The sequence below is a fragment of the Lynx rufus genome, unplaced genomic scaffold (genome assembly GCF_022079265.1).
Source record: "Lynx rufus isolate CCGP_SWC_20201006 ecotype Redwood Valley unplaced genomic scaffold, mLynRuf1.p SCAF_1, whole genome shotgun sequence".
NCBI lineage: Eukaryota > Metazoa > Chordata > Mammalia > Carnivora > Felidae > Lynx > Lynx rufus.
The window spans coordinates 29,521,046-29,544,372 of record NW_025814823.1 but is presented as its reverse complement, the minus strand read 5'-3'; the positions used below and the strand labels follow the sequence as shown (position 1 = coordinate 29,544,372).

The 23,327-nt window shown below is 37.4% G+C and overlaps 1 protein-coding gene across 1 annotated transcript in view; it reads right to left on the bottom strand.

Annotated features, from left to right (window-relative positions):
- The window catches only part of SUGT1 (SGT1 homolog, MIS12 kinetochore complex assembly cochaperone), a 43,584-nt gene extending 21,544 nt beyond the window's left edge, over positions 1 to 22,040 (bottom strand). The window contains exons 1-10 of the mRNA XM_047080499.1: positions 21,929 to 22,040; positions 21,779 to 21,836; positions 14,184 to 14,274; positions 13,424 to 13,493; positions 12,648 to 12,718; positions 9,712 to 9,765; positions 9,318 to 9,334; positions 6,495 to 6,529; positions 4,815 to 4,911; positions 3,941 to 4,048 (exon numbers count right to left, since the gene is read on the bottom strand). Coding sequence (XP_046936455.1) covers positions 3,941 to 4,048; positions 4,815 to 4,911; positions 6,495 to 6,529; positions 9,318 to 9,334; positions 9,712 to 9,765; positions 12,648 to 12,718; positions 13,424 to 13,493; positions 14,184 to 14,274; positions 21,779 to 21,836; positions 21,929 to 21,966 — 639 coding nt within the window. The 5' untranslated portion in view covers positions 21,967 to 22,040. The remainder of the gene's footprint in view (positions 1 to 3,940; positions 4,049 to 4,814; positions 4,912 to 6,494; positions 6,530 to 9,317; positions 9,335 to 9,711; positions 9,766 to 12,647; positions 12,719 to 13,423; positions 13,494 to 14,183; positions 14,275 to 21,778; positions 21,837 to 21,928) is intronic.
- Positions 22,041 to 23,327: the final 1,287 nt, after the last annotated feature.

Sequence of the window (23,327 nt, the reverse complement as noted above, 5' to 3'; positions counted from 1 at the left end):
AACTTCTCAAATTTTACTAAGTTAAGGGAGCCATGGTCTGTCTCAAAATAAAGACACACATTTTTACCTCCCACAATTCCAGTCAAAAGCCTTCATATTTTATAGACATAATACAAAAAATTGCTCTGACTAGAAATAGGAATAGAATTTTTTTTTAAAAATTTTATTTTTAAGTAATCTCTACACCCAATGTGGGACTCGAACCCACAACCCCAAGATCAAAGGTCTCACACTCCACTGAATGAGCCAGCCAGGTACCCCAAAGAATATTTCTACACAGCATTTTGAAAATTCTCACTTTTTTAGGAGGAGTGAATATTAACCTTTAATATGAGTATTTCACAGCACAGCTGACACTTAAGTTATAAGCCTGTGATTCTGAGCAGAGAATACTGTCATGAAATTAGTAAGACGGAACAAAAGAAACACTACAGTTTCTTAATAAATAAAATGAATTAATAGCCAGATAGGAAAGCTTGGATTCAATAAAAGGGAGAAATAACTGTCAGAAGTACTGAAAAAAATGAATTCTGACTTGGAAAAATCTAGGTAGGACACTGTAAAATATTTAGTTGAAAATGCTATTTCACTGATTGAAGGGTGCTACCTCTCTTATTTTCATTGCAAATTATATTTCCCTTGAATTAATAACACTTAACCAAAGATTATACAAGAATATGCAACATTTCTTCACCCTTGAAGGTGGAAAAGAAAAAAAACGAATTCCCAAAGAAATCACCCCTTTAAAGCACACATTTTACAGAATCTCTAATTTTAAGCAGTTTCTTGTGACCAGAAGCATTCTTTTCTCAACTCACATAAACGATTCAAGATACCTGAATTCATATGAAAACCATGTGATTTCATTATTGTCTTCGTATCATCACTAAATAAACCTCAGTAACCTACAGAAAGATTTGATTTTCAGTATTTAACAGTCTCCCTCTGCTGTATGAAAAAAGATTCTAAATTTTCATTTCCCTTAAGATATAATTAAGTACAATTATTTCAATTTGTTTCCCATAATATACAGCTTAAAAGTTGGTGGTCTAACAAAACTAATATATGTTACTTTCGGCTAGGAAAAGAAAAGTCATCTTCTTTTTTTAAAAATTTTTTTTTTCAACGTTTTTTATTTATTTTTGGGACAGAGAGACAGAGCATGAACGGGGGAGGGGCAGAGAGAGAGGGAGACACAGAATCGGAAACAGGCTCCAGGCTCCGAGCCATCAGCCCAGAGCCTGACGCGGGGCTCGAACTCACGGACCGCAAGATCGTGACCTGGCTGAAGTCGGACGCTTAACCGACTGCGCCACCCAGGCGCCCCGAAAAGTCATCTTCTTTACACATCTTTAGAATGGTAATTCTTTAATCTAGAACTTAGAAAAACCTAAGCAAAGAAGCACTAGCTTTCCAGAAATGAAAGTATTTCCCCTGGGCCAAGATGGATAATTTAGTAACTATGTAAACTTGGGGAAAGCTTTTAAAGTCCATGAACCTCGGTTTCATCTATAAAACTAAGAATAAAAATAATCTAACAACTTCAAAGGGTTAACATCAGAATCCATTTTAAATTAATTCACTGAGGGGCATCTGGGTGGCTCAGTTGGTTAAGCATCTGACTCTTGGAGTTTGGGCTCAGGTCATGATCTCACAGTTCATGAGTTCGAGCCCCATGTCAGGCTCCCTACTGCTGGTGCAGAACCTCCTTAGGATTTTCTCTCTCTCCCTTTCTGCCCTGTCCCCTCCCCCTTCTTTCTACCCCATCTAACCCCCCTGCCCAAAATAAATAAACTTTAAAAAATTAAATAAATGTATTCACTGAACAATTATTGAGCAGCCCTATGTACAACACATAGGGCTAGGGTTGACAAATTTAGCAAATGGAATATACTTACACTAAAAAAATTATTCAGTTTGTAAAATTAATGGGGCATCCTATACTTTATAAGCCAATCTTACCTGGAGCATATACAAAGACATAAATATGACATGCTTATCCTCACAGACTAAATGCAAGGGAAATAAAATGTATACATAAACTACTGCACAAAAAAGAAAAATAGTTATGTAGCATTTAAAGAAAGAGGAAAGGCACAAAAAAGGTAACTGGGAACACAGCAGCAGCACTGCAAAATGGTCAGATTCAAGAAGTACTCAAGACTCAAAGGAAAATAAAGAACAAGAGATGACAGTGCTTCGTTAACATCCTCAATTCTAGCCACACAGACTTCTGTATTTATTATCACAAATACTATTCTTCCATAAGTTACATGAGGCGACCCACTAACACAAGCTTTTAAGTCATTTACGCCATCTATTCACACAAGTCAGCTTCCATTTAAACTACTTCAAAAGAATATGCATTAACAACCTGTTGATAAAAATACCGTATGTAGGAAAATGCCTAATTCGTAATTTTCTCAACTGTCCCCCTCCCAAATCTAGCCATAGTTTTGTGGTTGATTACTTACCCATCTTCTTTTACTAAACAAATTCTACACTATGTGGATAGGGTCAATAGGACTACAATCTTGGTAAGATTTCATTCCTTTTTCCCACCTACTTTCTATCTTCCAAACAACTGTTTCTTCTCTCCCCCTCATAATTTAACAGCTTTGTACTTTGTAATCTTTAAATAAATTAGTGGGCAAATCATTTCTAACTAGATGCAAAAAATGACCACTTCTTTATTTTGCACTTTCGCTCAAACGCTCTACAGATACCCTCTTCTTTCCGCAAAGCCAGTTACCATATTCTCCCTGACACTAGCTGACCTGATTCTACTCTAGGATATGAAAATTCACCCAGCCTTAGAACTTAAACTCAATAATTAATAACACAGCATGCTGCAGGACATGTTCGTAAAGAAGGTGTAGCAATGGAAAAAATCTACTTATATCATTTATTGTCATTAACTCATTACATATCTCCATACAATTTTATAGATGAAAAAATTTCAGCACTCATTTAGTCCATATCTCTCATTTATACAGTGAAAATTTACACCTACAATAATTTTGTGACAATGTAAATTCACAGAGCAAAGAACCAGAGTCAGATTTTTTTGATTTTTCAGTTCAGTACCTGTCCTGTTAAATTATACTACCTACATCTTTTGATTGATATCTAAAACAATATATGAATTTTAATTCCATTGCATACTTTTTGAAAATATAAAGAAATCTAAAAATTACATAATTACTCAAACCACAGTTTGAGTTACTCAGTATTCGCTTGTTAACAAAGTATTCTAAAATTCAACTTAATTAAAAAACAGGAAAAAAAACAGGCAGATTCATCTTCACAGTAGTATTTTTAACTGCATAAAACAGGGTGAGAAAGTATTTGTACATCAAAACAGACAAGTTCAAGAGAAGAGATACTCACTGTGAGTATCAAATCTTAAATAGAGGCTGATAATTGCTTTTTAAAAAACCTCTTTAAGAACTATTATACCAATCTTAATAAATATATAAACACTACTGAGGTTAAATTGAGTTTTACATTCCACTGTCCTAGAATTTTGGGAGGGGAAAATTGTTACTCAAAAATTATTGTTTTTAATTTGAAGACATGTGCCTGAAAGGATCTATAAACTTAAAATCACATGGGTGAGTAGTTGACCAATATTTCTAGATTTTGAAAACATCACTACTGACAACTATTTTATTTTTAAGTAGTATCTACACTCAATGTGGGGTTTGAACTAACAACCCCAAGATCAAGAGTTGCATGCTCTTCTGACAGCTAGCCAGGTGCTCCCACCAACAACCCTTTTAAAATTTTCTTACCTTTAAAAAAAAAATAAATAAATAAATAAATAAAATAAAATAAAATAAAATAAAATAAAATAAAATAAAATAAAATAAAATAAAATAAAATAAATAAAATAAAATAAAGAAAAAAATAAAATAAAAAATAAAATGGTGTAACTTACCTTTGTTGAAAGTACTTTAAATGTGCTCTGTTCTGGTATTATAAGATGAAGAAGTCTCAGTTTCAAATTATAATCCTCTCCAGAAGGAAGTTTCACCAAAGCAGACAACTAATGAATACAAAATTAGCAGTACATTTTATAAGTTATATAATGAAGGATCACTTAAACTGAATATAAGAATAGAATTTCAATGCTGCTACAGATTGTTTTAAATACTTTATATAGAGTACCAGATTTAAGAAACTCAAAATAATCCTTTTTTTCTATCGGGTACCCTTTACATGGATTCTCACATACATCATTAAACAACAGAAAATAGTATGTTTCAAACAAATATTTAACATTTAAATCTCCAGAAAACTCAAGAGCAAAATATAGTATGAAACAAAAGTATTCATATGCAAGACATCTACTTCTACCACTAACTTAAATGTCATTAAAGTTTTCTAGTAAATGCTAGCAAACCAAATGACTAGAGGCCATACTAATTTCACGTGGTTAGCAAATTCTAAGACATATAAATCACCCAACAAATAAGTAGATCTTTTTCACAAAAGTGTATCACACAAATGTACCAAATCACATCTTACTAATTAATGTCTTTTATTATTTGTCAACCAGATTCTACTGTGAATTTCAAATCTAAAGGAAAATTATGTACATCTAGCTGTACCCTACAGTATAAACACTTTTGTCTCAAAATTTAAAATCACTCAAACTGAGAAGCAATGCTTTAGATTTTTATCAGCATTTTCCACATCTCAGGAAGAAATGACGTATCTGATAAACTGCTATAGGTTATTCTGCAATATACTATTTTGCAAATAAAAGTACGTAATCTCAAAATAAAAGACAGTTCAAAGACAGTAATAACCTCTTTTTCTGAAAATTCCACATTTACATTATTCTTCTGAACATTCTTGATCATGAGTGTAATGATTACTTGAGATTCTGTTTGATACCAGTCATACCTATTAAAAGAGAAAAAAAACCCTCAGAACATCTAATATTCTCAAAGTTGTTGCTTCTTTATGTTTTGTCAAGATAAAAACTACAATATGATAAACAAGAGCTCCACCTTGAGGAACAAAATAGAAAAGCAGCTGGTGATTCACAAACAATTTTATGTAACTGTATTTCCTTTGATCTGTACTAATGAACAGTGAGGTATAATCCCTAAAACGTTTCCAGGAGACTTAAACACTTACATGATTTTCGGGGTTCTGACTTACATCTGTATTACTGTTATGCTTAATCTAATGTTGAAAACAAAACTGATTCTAAACAACAAACCATTACTATATACCATCAACAGTTTTACACTTCCGTCTCAATCTAATACGAAGAAAAAGCACTCTATCCCTATTTTACAGATGAAAAAATATAAGCCCAGAAGGGTGAAGCAATAAGCCAGTCAGTGGTAGGTGTTACACTGGACCCACATCAACCTGACTTCATACTCCAAAATCTCTTAACTGAAGCTGGGGGCAACAGCCCTGAACACAATGAGCAGAAGCAAATGAGCTAAAAATTAAAATAACTTAAAAGTTTAACCCATCCTACCAAACACAACATTAAACACAGTATCTTCCTTCAGTCTCAAGGTACATGGGAAAACTAGTGGGCCTAGAAATTCTAATTATGTGTATCTTTCCCACAGAAGGCTCTAAAACTGTAGGGATCCTCACTTTCAAATTAGATTAGATTATAAACTCCATGAGGGCAGAGCTATTTATCTATCCTGCCACTATTATATTCCTAAGACTGAGCACAGTGCCTGGTAATATGAAATCAATGTCAGATTATCTTACATTCTAACATCATAGTTATTATTCGATGTTTGTGTTATACTCTTGATGCTGCCACCAAGCTAGTCAAATTTCCCTGTCTACTTGGTACTTGGAGACTCATCCTAAATCTCGCCGAAAGAACATGAATTGTTTTAACACTTTCAAGCAATTTTAGGTAATTAAAATGCACCTTGATTAAAGACATATACTTTAAGAGTCTCAGTTTCCTGCTGAAATTCAGTGAGGATGCAAAGCTCCAGATTAATGCCTTGTGTTTCTGTTACAGTCCTAAGAATACGAGTTGTACACATGGCTAATGAATAAATATAAATTCAAATACTTGCTAGATGCTTAATTCATCATTGTAACTGTTGCCCTGAGCAATAGTAACTTTCAACTCATGCAGAATTATCCTATGAAAAATATACTCTAAAATATAAAAGGCACAATTCTGTCAAGCCTACTAACTTATTTACCTGTGTAATAACACCTAAAGAGGCTCTTGTCATCTCAAGGTGACATAATATGGAACCAGAAAAAGCAAGTTTAAAGTGAAGTGATTTTAATTTACCCTTAATCATAAAGACTAACAGGAATCAGCAAACAGCTCGAGAATTTGTTTTCTCGGGCTAAGCACTATTTCTAAAAAAACTAAAAAACACTTAAAATCACGAAGTAAGGACTTGCTCATTACTATTAAACAATAGGATTTTTCCCTTTAGACATATATATCATGCATTATTTCATGAAAAAGAAACACTTACTTGATTTTTGACTGATGAGTCCTCTGGGATGCAGACTGATTTTGGCAAGTCGAAAGAGAAAAATTTTTACAAACTGGTTTAGCAACTATATATTAAAACGCACATATTATTAACTTACCCAGTGCTATGGTTACTTTGATATGGAGTAACTACATGAAAACGTCCTCAAAGACAAAGCATAATATTCATAATTGTTAAGTAATACTAGTCATCTCAAAAAATTAGAATATTCAGTATTTTTATAATTTTAAGATTTTTTTTCTAAAATAAAAGCATAAAACCCAAAATACTTTCTAAAGGTATGATTGGAAAAGCTTACATCTGAAATGTTCAGTACTAACTCTTTAAAATGAAAATAACAGGGGCGCCTGGGTGGCTCAGTCGGTTAAGCGTCCGACTTCGGCTCAGGTCATGATCTCACGGTCCGTGAGTTCGAGCCCCGCGTCGGGCTCTGTGTTGACCGCTCAGAGCCTGGAGCCTGTTTCAGATTCTGTGTCTCCCTCTCTCTCTGCCCCTCCCCTGTTCATGCTGTCTCTCTATGTCTCAAAAATAAATAAACGTAAAAAAAAATTTTTTTTTAAATAAAATAAAATGAAAATAACAATGACATTTAAAAAACCATTTTTCAGAAATAGTGTAACTTGGGTCGCCTGGGTGGCTCAGTTGGTTAGGCATTGGACTTGGGCTCAGGTCACTATCTTACGGTTTGGGAGTTTGAGCCCCTCACAGGGCTCTGCACTGATGGTACAGACCCTGCCTGGGATTCTCTGTCTCCCTCTCTCTCTGCCCCTCCCCAACTTGCGCATGCACTTCTCTCTCAAAATAAATAAATAAACTTTAAAAATTAAAAAAAAAAATTAGTATAAACTTCATGCTTAACAATGGCATCAAACATGGCTCTGCAACATATGAAGGAACATTTTCATGGTACCTTCCAGATAACAGCTTACTCCATTTATGGTCTCTCAGTAACAAACATTCTAAACTGCCCATCAAAAAACAAAGTGACTCTTGACCAATCCATACTTTCCTAAACTACATGTGTGCCAGTTAAAACTATGTAAATCTGAAAAACTTGCCCTGGGTCGTAAGTGACCCCTAAGTTGCCCCTAAATGATAAGCGAAGTGATGGGGTTCAAAGGAAGAAAATAAAACCCCTCTACAGATCTGAGTCTAACTCAGAATTACCCTCCAGCATTAACTATTGACAAATACTCAATCTAGATATCAGATGGAGATAATGACTAGAACAGATTATTCCAGTTCACCTCAGTATAAAGATAAAACTACACTGGTGTCAACTACAGCAGCGACAAAATGCACTGTGACTATACAGCAATTTGTGTTACCAGACGAAGTATTATCCAAATGCTACTCTGTTGTCTTCAGGACTAGTTCCAATCCCCAAAATAGTAAGCCATAAACAAAAATACCAGCGGTGTGAAAGAAGACAACTTTTAAATACTTCCCTCACCTATCATACTTAGGAATATACACAAGCCTTGGGGGTATAGGGATAACCAGACAGGGTTCACTTTTGGTGATGTTCAAAACTCCAGTCACTACATATGCACATACCTGGCCTCATGCTCACAACCTGTCTAAAGCAGATTAACTCTAGCAGACCCGGTTTACAAATGAAGAAAACCCAGAGAATAAAATATTTTCTCAATGTCACAATGTAATTCTGGAAGAAAAGATGTACATTTTCATTCAGACTTGAAGAAAGAGACCCAAAAAGGTTAAGTAACTGCCCTTAGAGTTAAGACCACACACACGTTTCCTAAATCCTTGTCATTTTATAGACTAAATTGTAGATGATCACTGCTAAAAAACCATTAGCCGTAATTTATGCGTGTTATTTATAAACATTGTAGTTAAAAAAAAGTCAAATAATTTTCAACTCCACCATAATTTTAATTTTTTTTAAATGTTTATTTTTGAAAGAGGGACAGAGTGCGAGCTGGCGGAGGGGCAGAGACACACAACCCAAAGCAGGTTCCAGGCTCTGAGGTGTCAGTACAGAGCCAGACATGGGCTCAGACTCACAAACCGTGAGATCATGACCTGAGCCGAAGTCAGACACCTAACCAACTGAGCCACCCAGGCATCTCTCAACTCCACCATAATTTTTAATTTTTCAGTTTTAAAAGACTTGAAAGTCTTCATGTCCAAACACCAAATATGAAACTAAATTAGACAGATAAACATTTCCAAATTCTAGTTAACTTTTGTGTGTGGGTTTTTTTTTTTTAATATTGATTTTGTGAGAGAGAGCAAGCGAGCGAGCATGCGCACATGAGGAACGAAGAGAGAGAGAGTATATATATTCCAAGCAGGTTCCGTGCTGTCAGTGCAGAGCTGGATGCAGGGCTCAAACTCACAAACTAGGACACCATGACCTGAGCTGAAACCAAGAGTTGGACGCTCAACCAACTAAGCCATCCAGGCGCCTCTGACTTTTGTGTTCCTATTACACCACCATAAACCCTGCAAGTACTTCCAAGGCAGCAGCTGTTCAACCTAAATGTGAGGACGTTTCAGCAAGGAAAAGAAAAAAAAAATAACCACCCTGACCATACTAACACATACCAAATCAACTTGATTCATACATTAAATGAGCCCAATAATTTTCATGGCTACAAACCTCTACATTTATTTCATCAAACCAAAATGTATTATTTCAGTTACTAAAGGAAAAAGTATTTGCATCAAATTGCTTAAGATATAACTAAAAGAAAGATCAGTCTGAGTCCTGTCTCAAATATGCATGGCAAAATTATAATTAAGTAAAAACACGAAGGAGAAAAACTTTGTACTTACCACCTCAGATTGTGATCCTATTAAAAACATAAAAACATATCCGGTTAACAATACACTTATAGACAAAGTTATACACATAATTTCTATGGTGCAAACATACTGACTGATTGCATAAATCAATTTACCATACATCCCAAATAAAAGAAAGTGGTTTAATTTTGCATTCTGGAGTCACTTTAGACTTCTTAGTAATTTCTTACCGGTAATATAATGATACAAATCTATCTAAATCATCCTTTCAATATAACAGTACCTTGGAAATCCTATCTGAGGGAACTAGTTAAATTTGTGATGTATAAAGTTATAAAGTTACAAATAAATTTGTTTAAATCCAAAAATGTCAAACATTTACTTCTTTGTAAACTGAAAGACCTTTAGAAACCTACATGCTTACCATCCTGAGCTTCTTGACACCTTTTAATCCAGACAGTGAAATCAGGATATGCACCTAGAAAAAAACAGAGTGTAACATCACTCATCTGCACCATCTAACATATTCATTCAACAAATACTTACTGAATATCTACTATGTTCCAAGCAGTGCTTTAGGCACTCGGGGATTCAGCAGTAAATTAGACAGAAACCCTTGTCGTACCACAGTTTATAGCAAGCGTAAAATTACAGCTACAAATATACTAATAGGTTTAACATCTAGACATTCATCCTGAAGAATTAAAAAAAAAAAAATTGCTTTTAACCAGTCAACCTTACTGGTTCCCAGATACACAGAATCTCTATTTCCCCTCACCCTCTTCTGTTAAAGGAGCTTCCTCTAGCACAACGAAATCAGATCTGAATTAGAGTCCCTACACACCATCATTTAGTGTGGAGTGGAAGCCTAGTAACAGACAGCTGGACCGGGATCTAAAGGCCTCTCCTGACCCAGGTTTGTTCTCCAAAGCAGCTACCTACCTATCCTGTCTACTATTCTCTCAGTGGCCTTCTTGTTACCATGCCATTCTTACCAGGGGCAAAAAACACCTCTGGGGCGCCTGCGTGGCTCAGTTAAGCGGCCAACCTCAGTTCAGGTCATGATCTCACAGTTCATGGGTTTGAGGCCCGCGTTGGGCTCTGTGCTGACAGCTCAGAGCTTGGAGGCTGCTTCAGATTTGGTGTCTCCCTCTCTCTCTCTCTCAAAAATGAATAAACATTTTAAAAAAATTTTTAAAAAACCACTTCTGTACTTTGTGTAGTTGTCGTATCTCCAGATTCCATGGGAGCCAACAGAGGACAGATGGTGAACTATACACTTAAAAGACGGCAATGCAAACATGTATGTAAGCAAATTATTACAAGACTTAGAACAATGATGATATCTAAACAGTACAGGGTCTAATGAAATATAATGTTTAAAATTATTAAAAGTATTCTAAATAAAAGTTTACACACTCAATCTAATTACAAGCAAGATTATTTTGAAAAATAAAAATTTCTTAAAATGGGGTGCCTGAGTGGTTCAGTTGGTTAAGCATCCAATATGGGCTCAGGTCATGATCTCACGGTTTGTGGGTTCAAGCTGTGCATTGGGCTCTGTGCTGACAGCTCAGAGACTGGAGCCTGCTTTGGATTCTGTGTCTCCCTCTCTGCCTCACCCCCACTTATGTTCATTTTCTTTCTCTCTCTCAAAATTAAACATCAAAAAAATTGTTTTAATTTAATATGAAATTTCCTAATACATTAATTTATAAGTGAAATTCAACTACACAGGCCTTAACTAATACCTACATACATGTACATACATATTCATTTTAGTGGGCGAAACAATTACATCAAAATCTTTGATTTGAATAACCTATTATTCAAATTAATCAGTAAATAAAAACCAAGCTTTCTACCATACCAAAGGGAAAAAAAAAGTAATATTCTGAGTTATAAATTTTTTACCTTGTCTAATAAGGGAACCCTAACAATTTAACATAAATTTTCCCTAAAATTAAAAGAGCAAATCTGCTTTTAAATTAAATATCCTCAACAGCAATTTTACCAAAAACCAGACACCTTCATTTGAGGCAGACTGAAGTAATTCTAAGATAAAAGTCCATGGCAAGAAGGTATTAAAAAAGAAAAATTTTAGATGGGGAACTTTCTATTGCTCTAAAAAAAAGAAATAAGGAATAGGGCTTTGAAGTCTAGAAAGGGGAATGATTCATGTCTCTTCAGGGTTTTCATATATGTATCATACAAGAAAACTGGACTCTAGAATTTGCTAGGAGTGGTGGTACGCTGGCTTGCTAAGCGAGTAACCTAATGGTTCACATACTACCACTCTTTCCTAATTTGTAGGTTCCGATTGCAAAGTTGGGTGCGCTGTCCTCTCCCGAGCAGGTATACAGAAGAAAAGCAAATAATCAAAACAATACAACAGTAAATTTTTAGAAATATAAAAACACAGTCATGCAATACTTTAAAGTAGAGATTCACAACCTCAGCACTACTGATATTTTGGACGAGATACTTCTCTCTGTTCTGGGAAATAATCCTGTACAACATAGAATGTTTACCAGTATCCCTGGCCTCTACTCACTAGATGTCAATAGCACATCCCCCATCCATCAGTCATGGTCATCAAAAATCTCTTCAGACATTATCAAATGTCCCCAAGGGAGTAAAATCATCCCTAGTTAGGAACCACTGCTCTAGAGAACTGTGAAAAGACTCTATCATTAGAGGAAGATAAAATGACAGTACACAATACACAATAAGAATTCTGTAGTCTACGATTATCTATGAGATTACTTACAACTTTTGTCTGCCAGTATTTTGCAGACTTCTCTGGTTTTTTGGCTCTTTCAATTTCTATACATGTGCACAGATATCCATACTACTAATTTTCACATACTTCTCTGAAGCTGACGTTAAAAACTCACAGTACTTTCAAAGCTCCAAGTTTCTTCCTATCACAATTTACCCAAACTGACACTACACTTCCTTATAAAAATTTCTGCTGTAAAACTTCCCATCTCAGCTACCTGAATAATAACTTAAACTGAATAGACTTCTGAAAAAAGAGCAAATGAAACTTTCACTTGTCTATCAGAAAAATATAAAGCCAGGCTAAGTAAAGGGAGCACACTGAGTCTTTATATACAGTTTTTAACTTCTAATGGCAAAGTTTACCTGTGATTTAAATGCTAAAGGACAATTTAATCAATTTTAAGTAAACTCAAATTTTGCAAACAACAGGAAATGTCAGTAAGAAAAGAAAAAAAGATGTTGGGTTTCTACAATGAACTTGAGATGAATCTGAGATTACACTAACAAAATTGAGCTGTGGTATTTAAAATACAGAAATAGTGGGCTAGTTTATTAACATACAATTCCAATACTTACTATCTAATTTCTGTCCTCCTACAAAAGTTTCTAGAGCAGCAGCAAAGTTTTTTTCATGGTATTCACATATCCTGCATGAGCATATTAAAAACAAATACCACACACACGTGAGATGATGAAAAAAGGCTTTCTTCCTAATTAAATATCTTAGCATGCTCTACTGGTAAAAGAAATATTTTAAGTATATGTTAATAAGCCAAGAAGTTTTCTAATATACTGTAACATTAAATATATCTCCCATTAAAACCCTATTTTGGAACTCATTTCAGAAGGAATTTCTTGATTTTAATTATGTACACTTGCTTATTCCAAAATATAGTTACACTAAGAAATTAAAGAAGAGTCTTAAGAATAAAGTTACACTTAACAGAAACAAGCTGGTATATACAGTACACAGATACAGCGCTTTCACAGCATTAAATGTAGCCTGTCTAGCTTGGTTGAGAAATATATTCTCTAGTCACTTAAATACAGTAAATCCCAAACAATGAACAAAAAGGGATATGAAATCCATCAGTTTCATCTATACCTTGCAATTACTCCAATCATTGCTATTTTAAAAAACACTAGTTATGTATCTCCTATCACATACTAACTAGTTATGGAAGTATAAAATTATATTTAAAATTAAATCCTATTTCAGCTGCAAAATGTATTAATAAAATGTATAAATACAGAATTTACTATTTACATAAAACTTAAAATTAATTCATTCAACAAACTAAACACCTACTATCTATAGTCCAGATTCAATAAGAAGAGTGGTTATTGCATACCCTTTTCTCAGCATAGCAATGGAATTATTTGGATTAAGTTCAAGAGATTTCCTTGCATCAGCAACAGCATCTATATACAAAAAAATAAAATAAAATAAAATAAAAATGGGGTTTTTAGTCAGTTATTTGTGGATCCTAACAAGTTACATACAGAACTTGAATCAGCCTTAGATTTTTAAGTTTTCAAGTTTGAAAATGGACAAATGCTTCTAAATTAGGAAAAACTAATCCAAGATATAATTCAAAAAACTTTACCCTCATACCTTATGAGCCTAATATTTAGCTTCCTTTTTAAAGCTATTCAGTCAATGAATAAAGCTCTGTGATAAAGTTCATCTAATTTTCTCATTAACATCATTTATGTAATTTGTCTCAAGGTATTTAATTTTTCCCTACCCAGATTCTCTATCCAAAATAAAGTTACACAATACAGAAAGGTATTCTTTTTTATAAAAATTGCAAATAAGAACATTTCATTTAAATACTCTGTGAAATAGTAAATGTAATGCTATTTTTTGTTAGCATATAAAATAACTACAAATGAAATCCATATAAATTGTCCACCCACTGAAGGAAGAAAAGACACCCAGAACATCTGTTTGGGTGTTGCTCAACAAGTTTGTCATGTTTCAGCTACTTTACACCCTGTATGAAAGACCAATTTAAAAATCCTCAAAGATAATCTCTACTGTGTATGATTCACTGTATCTTGGGCAAAATTTACAACTTAAGAAAAAATACAGTCAGTAAGAAAAGTTACCACAGTAATTCCCAAGAAGAATGTAACAATAAGCTCTTTGACAATAATATTCTGCATCATCTGGTTTCTGTTCCAAAGCCTTAGTCAGCTCCTAAAATATAAACATGTTGACTGTTAGTACATGTTTTTTTAAAAGCAACTGAATTCTAATTAAACATGATTTTTAATCAAATAACCTATTATCATAAGCTATTTGGAGAAAAGATAACAGGGAATTAAAATAAGTCTGGAGCTTTTCTTTGCAAGAGAGTCGGTATCTCCCCTTCTCCGCTCTCCCCCACCAAAACCCACAATCTAATGTAGTATCTTAGCACAATTCCTGGCCTACAGTAGAAACTCAATAAATGGTAATTATCACCTCATTTATTCTGAAGAATTTAGATGATATGCATTGACCATCACAGATTTTCTCCTCCTAATTTGGAAAAGACTCAAAGATCATGTAGAAGTTGACATGCCTAGAAAATGCAAAGCTGTCCAATAAAAACAAAGAAACAAACACAAAACCTAGAAGTTAAATCTAGAGCTCAGGGAAGTTAACAGAATCAATAAAGACACAATCAAGCTTATCTGGCCCTCTCCTATCCTGTCAATGGCAGGCAACCCTAAGAAATTACAGCATTTTGTTTAAAACCCAGATACAATATCTCATAGAAAGCTACTATCAATTGATCAAGATTTAACATCAGATTAAAAGTTTGCCACCCTGGGCAGTCAAAAAAGTATGTTAAGTGGTAGCTGAAACAATGATGCAAGAAGACACAACACAATCGGCCAACGACAAATATAGGCCAATAGGAATGCTTTCATTCTCTACCCAGTGCTCACACATCCTAGGGATTTGGTAGTTTTCTTAAAAGGTAAAATCATTTCAAAAGCCACACATCATTAATTTTGCTTTAACCCAGTAGTGTGGTTCTCACAAAGCAATGTATACTATACATGGTAATCATTTACCCAAAATCCAACATACCTAAGATCCACACCATTTTTTACTATCTTCACCTCTACCATCCTGATTCAAGCAATAATGAAAATCAAGATCTGGTTTACATCAATAGGCATAAAATGCTCCAATGTCTTTCGCTGACTCAGGACAAAGGCCCAAGTTCGTCCAGTGACCTGCAAGGCCCTCCCTGATACTACCCTCTGCTAGCTTTTCAACCTCCTCTCTCACTACTCTTCCCCTTGTTCGTCTACCCTAAGCAAATTGGCCTCCTTGCTGTTCTTCAAACACCTTAGGACTCTGCACCTGCTGCTTCTCTCACTGGAAAGCTCTTTCCCCCAGACATGCACAGAAGATCCATTCCTTTACCTTCTAGTTAGTGATGAGGCTGTGCCAGAGACAGGATTCAAATCCAGTCTGCCTGACTCCAAATATGGTTTTAAACACTGCCTCTTGGTAATGTTGTTCCAAGTATCTTTCACACACCAATGACATTTTATTAATGTGTTTTCCTAACACTTTAAAATTCCTAAGTTAAATGATACCATCTTGCACTAAACTTTCAACAATTTTGAAAAGAGCTAATAGCTTCTTACCTATCTACTCAAATATATCTTCAAACCAAATTTCTAGCCTCTCCTAAGCAAGAAAACAGGTACATTTCAGGTCAAAAAAGCTACTATAAATTATATTAATATCTGGATCATCTAATTGTTTTATTTTTAACGTTTATTTAAGAGTGCGAGAGAGGGGGGAGAGGCAGAGAGATAAGGAGAGAGAGAATCCCAAGCAGACTCCAGGCTGTCAGTGCAGAGCCCGACACAGGGCTTGATCTCACAAACCATGAGATCATGACCTAAACCGAAATCAAGAGTCAGACGCTTAACCGACTGAGCCACCCAGGCACCCCAGGATTATTAACTTAGAAAGCATTTTTAAACATATGTTACATAACAAATCCAGGCCAGACACTGGGGGTACAAAGATGATTAAAATTAAAATGGAGTCAAGTAAAAACTTCTGAATTTCAAAGAACCAACTTGCAAATAACCTTTAAAAGCACAAACTAACTGGTTAAGGAGAAACAGTTACGTGATTCAGTTAAATAAAACAACTTACTTGTTAGGCTGTTATTTTTGAAAAGTTACCAAGGGACAGAGCACAAACTGAACATTATGACACAAATTTAAATCATAAACTACAATAACCAATTTACTTTGAATAAGCAATACACAGTATAATAAAACCAGAAAAAGTGAAGTTAAAACAATAATTTGTGGTTGTATGAACTACAACGGACTTGTGGCATGTTTTGAGAGTTCTGTTTCTGTGACAACAGTTGTTCACTGCTGGAGTACAAAGGGACTGAAGAAAGGTATCTCAGAAGGCAAGGACTTCAGTGCCAACATTTGAATCATAGTGGCAAAAGGCCATTATGTAATGCAGACCAATGGGAAACATACTGCGAACATGTCCAAAGATACATACTTCCATAAAATGGGTTACGCTATGGTCAAGCAATTTATAGTTCTAAAAATAAAGAAACTCAGTGAACTCTAAAGTATAATTACACTGAAATCTTTACCAAGATAATGACAAAGGAAATACCCTGATAATCCAGAAAAAATAAGGGAAAAAAACCTCCTTTTTAAGGCATTAAAATTGTTTAAAATTTGGACCTGAGAAAATGAATTTCTTTTTTTTTTAATTTTTTTTTTTTCAACGTTTATTTATTTTTGGGACAGAGAGAGACACAGCATGAACGGGGGAGGGGCAGAGAGAGAGGGAGACACAGAATCGGAAACAGGCTCCAGGCTCTGAGCCATCAGCCCAGAGCCTGACGCGGGGCTCGAACTCACGGACCGTGAGATCGTGACCTGGCTGAAGTCGGACGCTTAACCGACTGCGCCACCCAGGCGCCCCGAAAATGAATTTCTAAATCTTTCCAGTTTTAGGCTTTGTAAAAACACTACTCAACAAGATAACTTGTTGTTAAGGTTAAAAGCTAAAGCAGACTGCTCAGAGGGACCTAACTGCTGAAGGTATGTAGCTCTAGGTATCTCAATTTGACTCCATTTCCCTTTTTCTTCTAGCCATGCTAATCCCCAATCACAGATAATAAACAAGTGTCAACCCTTCTCCTTTCCTAAACTATCTAGCACTGCTGAAAACAAAAACCACACAACCATGCACAACTGGTAACATTGCACATTTATGCTAACCAGCTACACTCTCAACAAAGCTATCAATGGTCAGTATCTTTAAAGTCAGCTACCAAACCTTTAATTATATTATACATCCCTAGACCTACCTCCTCCTCCAGAGGATGACCTTGATGCCTTGAACCCAGAGACTTATCACTTCTCAACTATATAACCTTGAGCAAGTTAATCTCTTTGGCCTCAGCTTACTTGTGAGTAAAATGCAAATACCCACCTCAACTGTTCGAAGAATTATGGGGGGGGGGGGGGGGAGGGTGCCTGGCGGCTCAGTTAAGCATCTGACTTTGGCTCAGGTCATGATCTCATGGCTCGTGGGTTCGAGCACCGCATTGGGCTCTGTGCTGACAGCTCAGAGCCTGGAGCCTGCTTCAGATTCTGTGTCTCCCTCTCTCTCTGCCCCTCACCTGCTCACGCTTTGTCTCTCCTAAAAATGAATAAACGTTTAAAAAAAAAAAAGATGCACAAAACCCCTGCCACCTTAAAGTTTACAATGGGGCCCACTTTAGATAGGATGGTCTAGGAAAAAAAGCTGAGATGACATTTCAGCTGAAATCTCAATAGGTCTTATCTAGTCCCACTTCACAGGAAACCTGATCCAGAGTGACAAGAGGAATTTTCCTGAGGTTATGGATTTATTATGAAACCAGGATTTTGGATCCAAGCACTCTAATTCCAGAGCCTTTGCTTTTTTCTTTCATTTTTTTTTTTTTTTAATTAAACTTTACCCCCAGCGTGGAGCTCAAACTCATGACCTGAAGATCAAGAGTCACATGTTCTACCAACTAAGCCAGCCAGGCACCCCCAAAGCCCGTGCTCTTAACTGTTTATACTGGGTCTCAAAAGATCTCATAATCCATACATATGTTTTCTCTCCCTAGTGAGCTGAGACATCCTGTTCAAGTGTTTGACTACCCTAGTTGGTCTCTGCTATGTTCTCAGTGTACTTCATACACCACTCCATTAGAATATTTACCTTATATTTTACTAATCTGTTGATTTGTCTCTGTCTCCACTAGAATGCAAACTTCCTCAATGCAGTCTTTTCATCTTTAGATACCTGACTCCCAGCACAAAATTCACCAGTAATGTATATTGTATACTGAATGAATGAAAAAGGTGAATCAGCTTGATACATTTCCCCTTTAATCCTAATTGGATAGTCTTATATAAAAATGTAACATTTTAGGGGCTCCAGGGTGGCTCAGTTGAACATCGGGCTCTTAATCTCAACTCAAGTCATGATCTTGCAGTTTGTGAAATCAAGCCCCACATAGGTTTCTGTGCTGACAGCTTGGAGCCTGGGGATTCTACCTCTCCCTCTGCCTCTGCCCCTCCCCCACTGGCTCCTGCACTCTCTCTCAAAATAAACACACACAAAAAAAGTTAACATTTTAATGGATATAACATCAAGTGTCCTGAATTTCAAAATGACTAGCTGACTCTTGAACAATGAGGTGTGTTAGGGGCACTGACCCTCACACAGTCAAAAATCCAATCTAACTTTTAACTCCCCAAAAACTTAATCCATAGATTTCTATTGACCAGAAGCCTGACTAATAACATAAACAGTCAACTGACACATATCCCGAATGTTGTATGTATTATATACTATATTCCTACAATAAAGCTGGAGAAAAAAAAATTAAGAAAATCACAAGGGAAAAGCATTTACAGAATGGTATGTACTGGGACACATCCATGTATAAGTGGGCCAATGCAAACCCATGTTGTTCAGGGGTCAACGGTACTGCTAAACCAGCCCTTGAGAAAGTCTAGAGAGAAACAGCCTCTCATCAAGGTTCCAGGCTTACTTATCACTACCAATTACTTAGTAACTAACATTTACCTGTTCATCTTTATGAGGTCTTCTCAAGCTTTAAAAAGAACACTTCCTCTTAAAACAACTGGTTCTCCCCACTCCCAGTTTCTGACTCAGGTAGGTGGGGTGGGTCCTGAGAATGTGCATTTCTAGCAAGTTCCCAGGTAATGCTGCTACAGGTGGTCTGGGAAGGATACTTTTGAGAATTACTTTCTACAACACTAGACTCAGTGTGGAAATTTGTATCCTGAGGGCCCCATTCTGCCTCTAATTGGCTATATACATCTTTGTGACAGATCATTTGGATTTCTTTGGGTCTGTTTTCTTCCGTAAAATGGAAGGGTAAGTACTAGACCACATGAAGTGTAAGAACTTTAAGTCCATCTGAGGTGGGGCCCGAGCATTTGCATTTCTAATAAATTCCCAGGTGACGCTGATGCTTCTGGTTCAAAAGCCACAGTTTAAGAACCAAGGTACTAAAGCTAACCACATGCCTATTCTATGCAATTTCGTTCTTAGGTATATACCCCCAAAACAAAGTGCACGTGTTCACCAAGGTACACATACAAGGAAATTCACAGTGGCTTTACTCATACTAGCTAATAACTGGAAATAACCTAAACATCTACTGTTAGTATAAACTGTTTTTGTTTTGTTTTTTTTTTTTTTTTTTTTTGAGAGCACACACATGCATGAGTGGGGGAAAGCCAGAGGGAGAAGGAGAAAGACTCTTAAGCAGGCTCCATGCTGAGCACGGAGCCGGAGGTGGGACTCAATCCCATGACCCTGGGATCATGACCTGAATCAACTGAGCCACCCACGTGCCCCTGTGCTGTATTTTTAAACAATGAAACACTACACAGCAGTGGAAAAAAATAACTACTTCACACAATATGGACATATCTCACATGTTTAAAGCAAGACACAGTACCAAACTCAACTGGGTAACTGGTCTATTATTCCGTTTATAGGAAGTACAAGAGAAAGCAAAACGAATGGTGACAGAGGTCAAAATGGGAGTTTTCCTGGTAGGTAAGGGGAATTATTGGCTGGGAAGAAGGATGAGGGAGCTCTCAGGATGGAAGTGTTCCCAATCTTGATCTGGGGGGTATACGCATGTGTAAAACTACAACTTCAGTAGCTGCAGACTTACGATGTTATACACACAACCTCAAAAAAATGTTCTTAAATAAAACAAAGGAGATGAGAAGTGACAACGAAATTCACTGCAACAATATCCTTTAAAAGCAACCCATATAAACTAGATTTCCAATGAAGGCAGTGGGGCTAAGACGACCACAACAAATGTAGCTTCTGAAATTAACAGTTGTCTAGATGACCTACTGAATTATGGAGAAAAATGTTCAGTGCCTCCTGTAACATTATTCTAATCCTGATCCCAGAAGCTTCGCTGGGAAACAGCACAACAGATGAACCAACCATTTTATCCGAGGGCCTTCATATCTAGACCCAAAAAAACACACCCCAACTTAAAAGGTTCTAAAGGACCTGGCCCCTGGCTTCCTCCTGGCACCATCACTCACTCCTCTTTCATCCCCCTCTAGTGAAATGGGCCTTTTTGCTGCTCCTTGAGTCGGACAGCCTCATGACTTTGCATTGGCTGTTTTCCTGCCTGGAATGCTCTTTCCCCAGAGCTTCACATCACCCTCCCTCAGGTCTCTGGTCAAACATCACCTCTTCAGAGAGACTCTACTACACATGTGGCAAATTTCGTTTAGCAGTCCTAGCTAGAAAAAAAACATCTCTTGCCTCAAACTGCTAACCTTACCTGTATTAGATATAACAACTGGACAAGGTTTGGTTTCCTCTTTCCCTCCTACTTCAAACCAAGAAAGCCCTCGCTGTATTTTGCGACCAATTGCATCATGTATCCCTCGCTTGGGCTCTCTTTATTACTTTTAATTATTACTTAAATCTTGCTCTTTTGACTTTTCTTTCTACCTTTATAGTCTTTCACTTCACACAAATACAAAGTGTCCTGTAAATACAAATGCAAGACATAATACAAGACTTTAATCCATAGCAATCAGTGTCTTGTACAAAGCAACTCCAAAAAAAAGTTCTGATATATGAGTGGATAATGAACAGTGACAGGACATCTGGAAATATTCAGGAACACGGTAAAAGGTTTTTGTTCCAGCAGTCTGCACTTTTTAGCACAGCACCTGGTATGTACGGATGGCAAGAATTATCAAGTGGAAAACCGAATTAACAAATATAATCAAGCCTAGATTTCACTTTTTCTCCTACTCACAAATGCCATTAAAAACAAAACAAAACAAAACTGTTTCCAGGCCAACTATGAAGGTTAACTACGCCCCCAAGAAATAAAGAAGGCATTCCTAAGCAGCTACGAGGATGCAGTAACGCTCTACAACTGGGAGGGGACATGAACAAGGGTCTGGAGTAACTGGGCCACTGTGGAACCGAGGACAGACGGACACTGTCAGGATTAAGGATGATACACAACATCAACAGTAACCCCGATCCCAGGAAGGCAGTGCTGAGAAAAGGCGGGGTCCGCTGGAACCCGTGGGGGCCGGGCTCTCCCAAGAAGAGTGGAGGAAGCGGAGACTGATTCTCTCACCTCTAACGCCGCCTGGGGGTCCTCGTCGATCAGAGCATCTGAGAAGCTCCGGAAAAACCTGCCAGCGAAAACAACGACATGCTCACTAAGGAGAGGGTGAGTGGGAGGGGGAGATAAAAAATAATTAGCGAAAAGAATAAAAACACGCACTTCTGGGCTGTTGCAGGTTCTGCTGCAGCTGCCGCCATCCCTAATAATCGCTGTTGCTGTTAGAGCTGCTACCACCGAGGTTACGAGCTGCGCCGCCGCCCAAGGGGGAAACTTCTGGAGAAACACAAACTGAGCTTCCGTCCTAAGTAGCCAACGAGCAGCCACGCAGCGTGCGGCGGGGGGAGGAGAAACGAAAAGCGAGCGCAGGGCGGGCTGGGACCGTGGAGGACTGAGTCTCGCGGCCGGCCGCGTCCCGTGACCAACACTCCCAGTCCCCGCCCTTCGCAGCCATGGTTACGGACGCGTGGGCTATTCACGTCTCCGCACTCCAACAGAGCCTTCGGGGGTAGTAGTTCAAAAGCATTTTTGTACCATACTGTTATTCCCCAGGAGCGTGTGACGCTTGGGAAAGTTTTGCACGTCTATTAATAATAAGCCACATCGGGCTCCATTTTCACCACAGCTCACTATAATTCTTATCATGGCTCCCCGAGGCAGCCGAGGCTTTCATGACCTGTGACGTCATTCTGCGCTACGTGTCTTTTCCGGGAGCGTAGTTCCGGCCTGTGCGTAGCTCCTGTGATTTATGCGCTGGGAATCCTAACGGACAAGGACTTACCGGAAATCGTCCTGCCCTTGCAGATGCTAGACTGAAGGATGCACTTTGGTTCCGGTTCGCGTGTACTATTCCATTACCCAGGACTCCACAGCCGCAGGCTTTTTTCCTAGTTGGCTTCCCCGAGTGAGAAGAAAACTTGTTACGTCTAAAGGCTCCAAAGGGAGGAAGGTGGCCTAATATTGTGTCAGTACTGTTTTACTTTTCCAATCTAGTCAGGTCCTGTCCTCTCTCACCGCCCTTTGACACACGAAGATCTGATGGAAGCTTCTAGCAAGTTCCATGGACTAGGGGTGGAGAAAGGAGGAGGAAGTGGGAGCGAGCTGCCCAGTCAGTAGACATTAAACAAGTAAATGAACTTGAGTGTCTACTACATCCAAAATCTAAACTAAGCCCTGGGATTCAAAGGTGTTAATATCCTCTCCAGAAATTTAAACTCATTGTTTTAAATGCTAACGTGGGGGCGCCTGGGTGGCGCAGTCGGTTAAGCGTCCGACTTCAGCCAGGTCACGATCTCGCGGTCCGCGAGTTCGAGCCCCGCGTCGGGCTCTGGGCTGATGGCTCAGAGCCTGGAGGCTGTTTCCGATTCTGTGTCTCCCTCTCTCTCTGCCCCTTCCCCGTTCATGCTCTGTCTCTCTCTGTCCCAAAAATAAATAAACGTTGAAAAAAAAAAAATTAAATGCTAACGTGAATGGGAATAGCCATAATAGCTAGGACAGGCACTCAGCCCAAAAAAAGGTATAAGGATGGCTTTCTCAAAGGTGTGATACCCGAGCCCCAGCC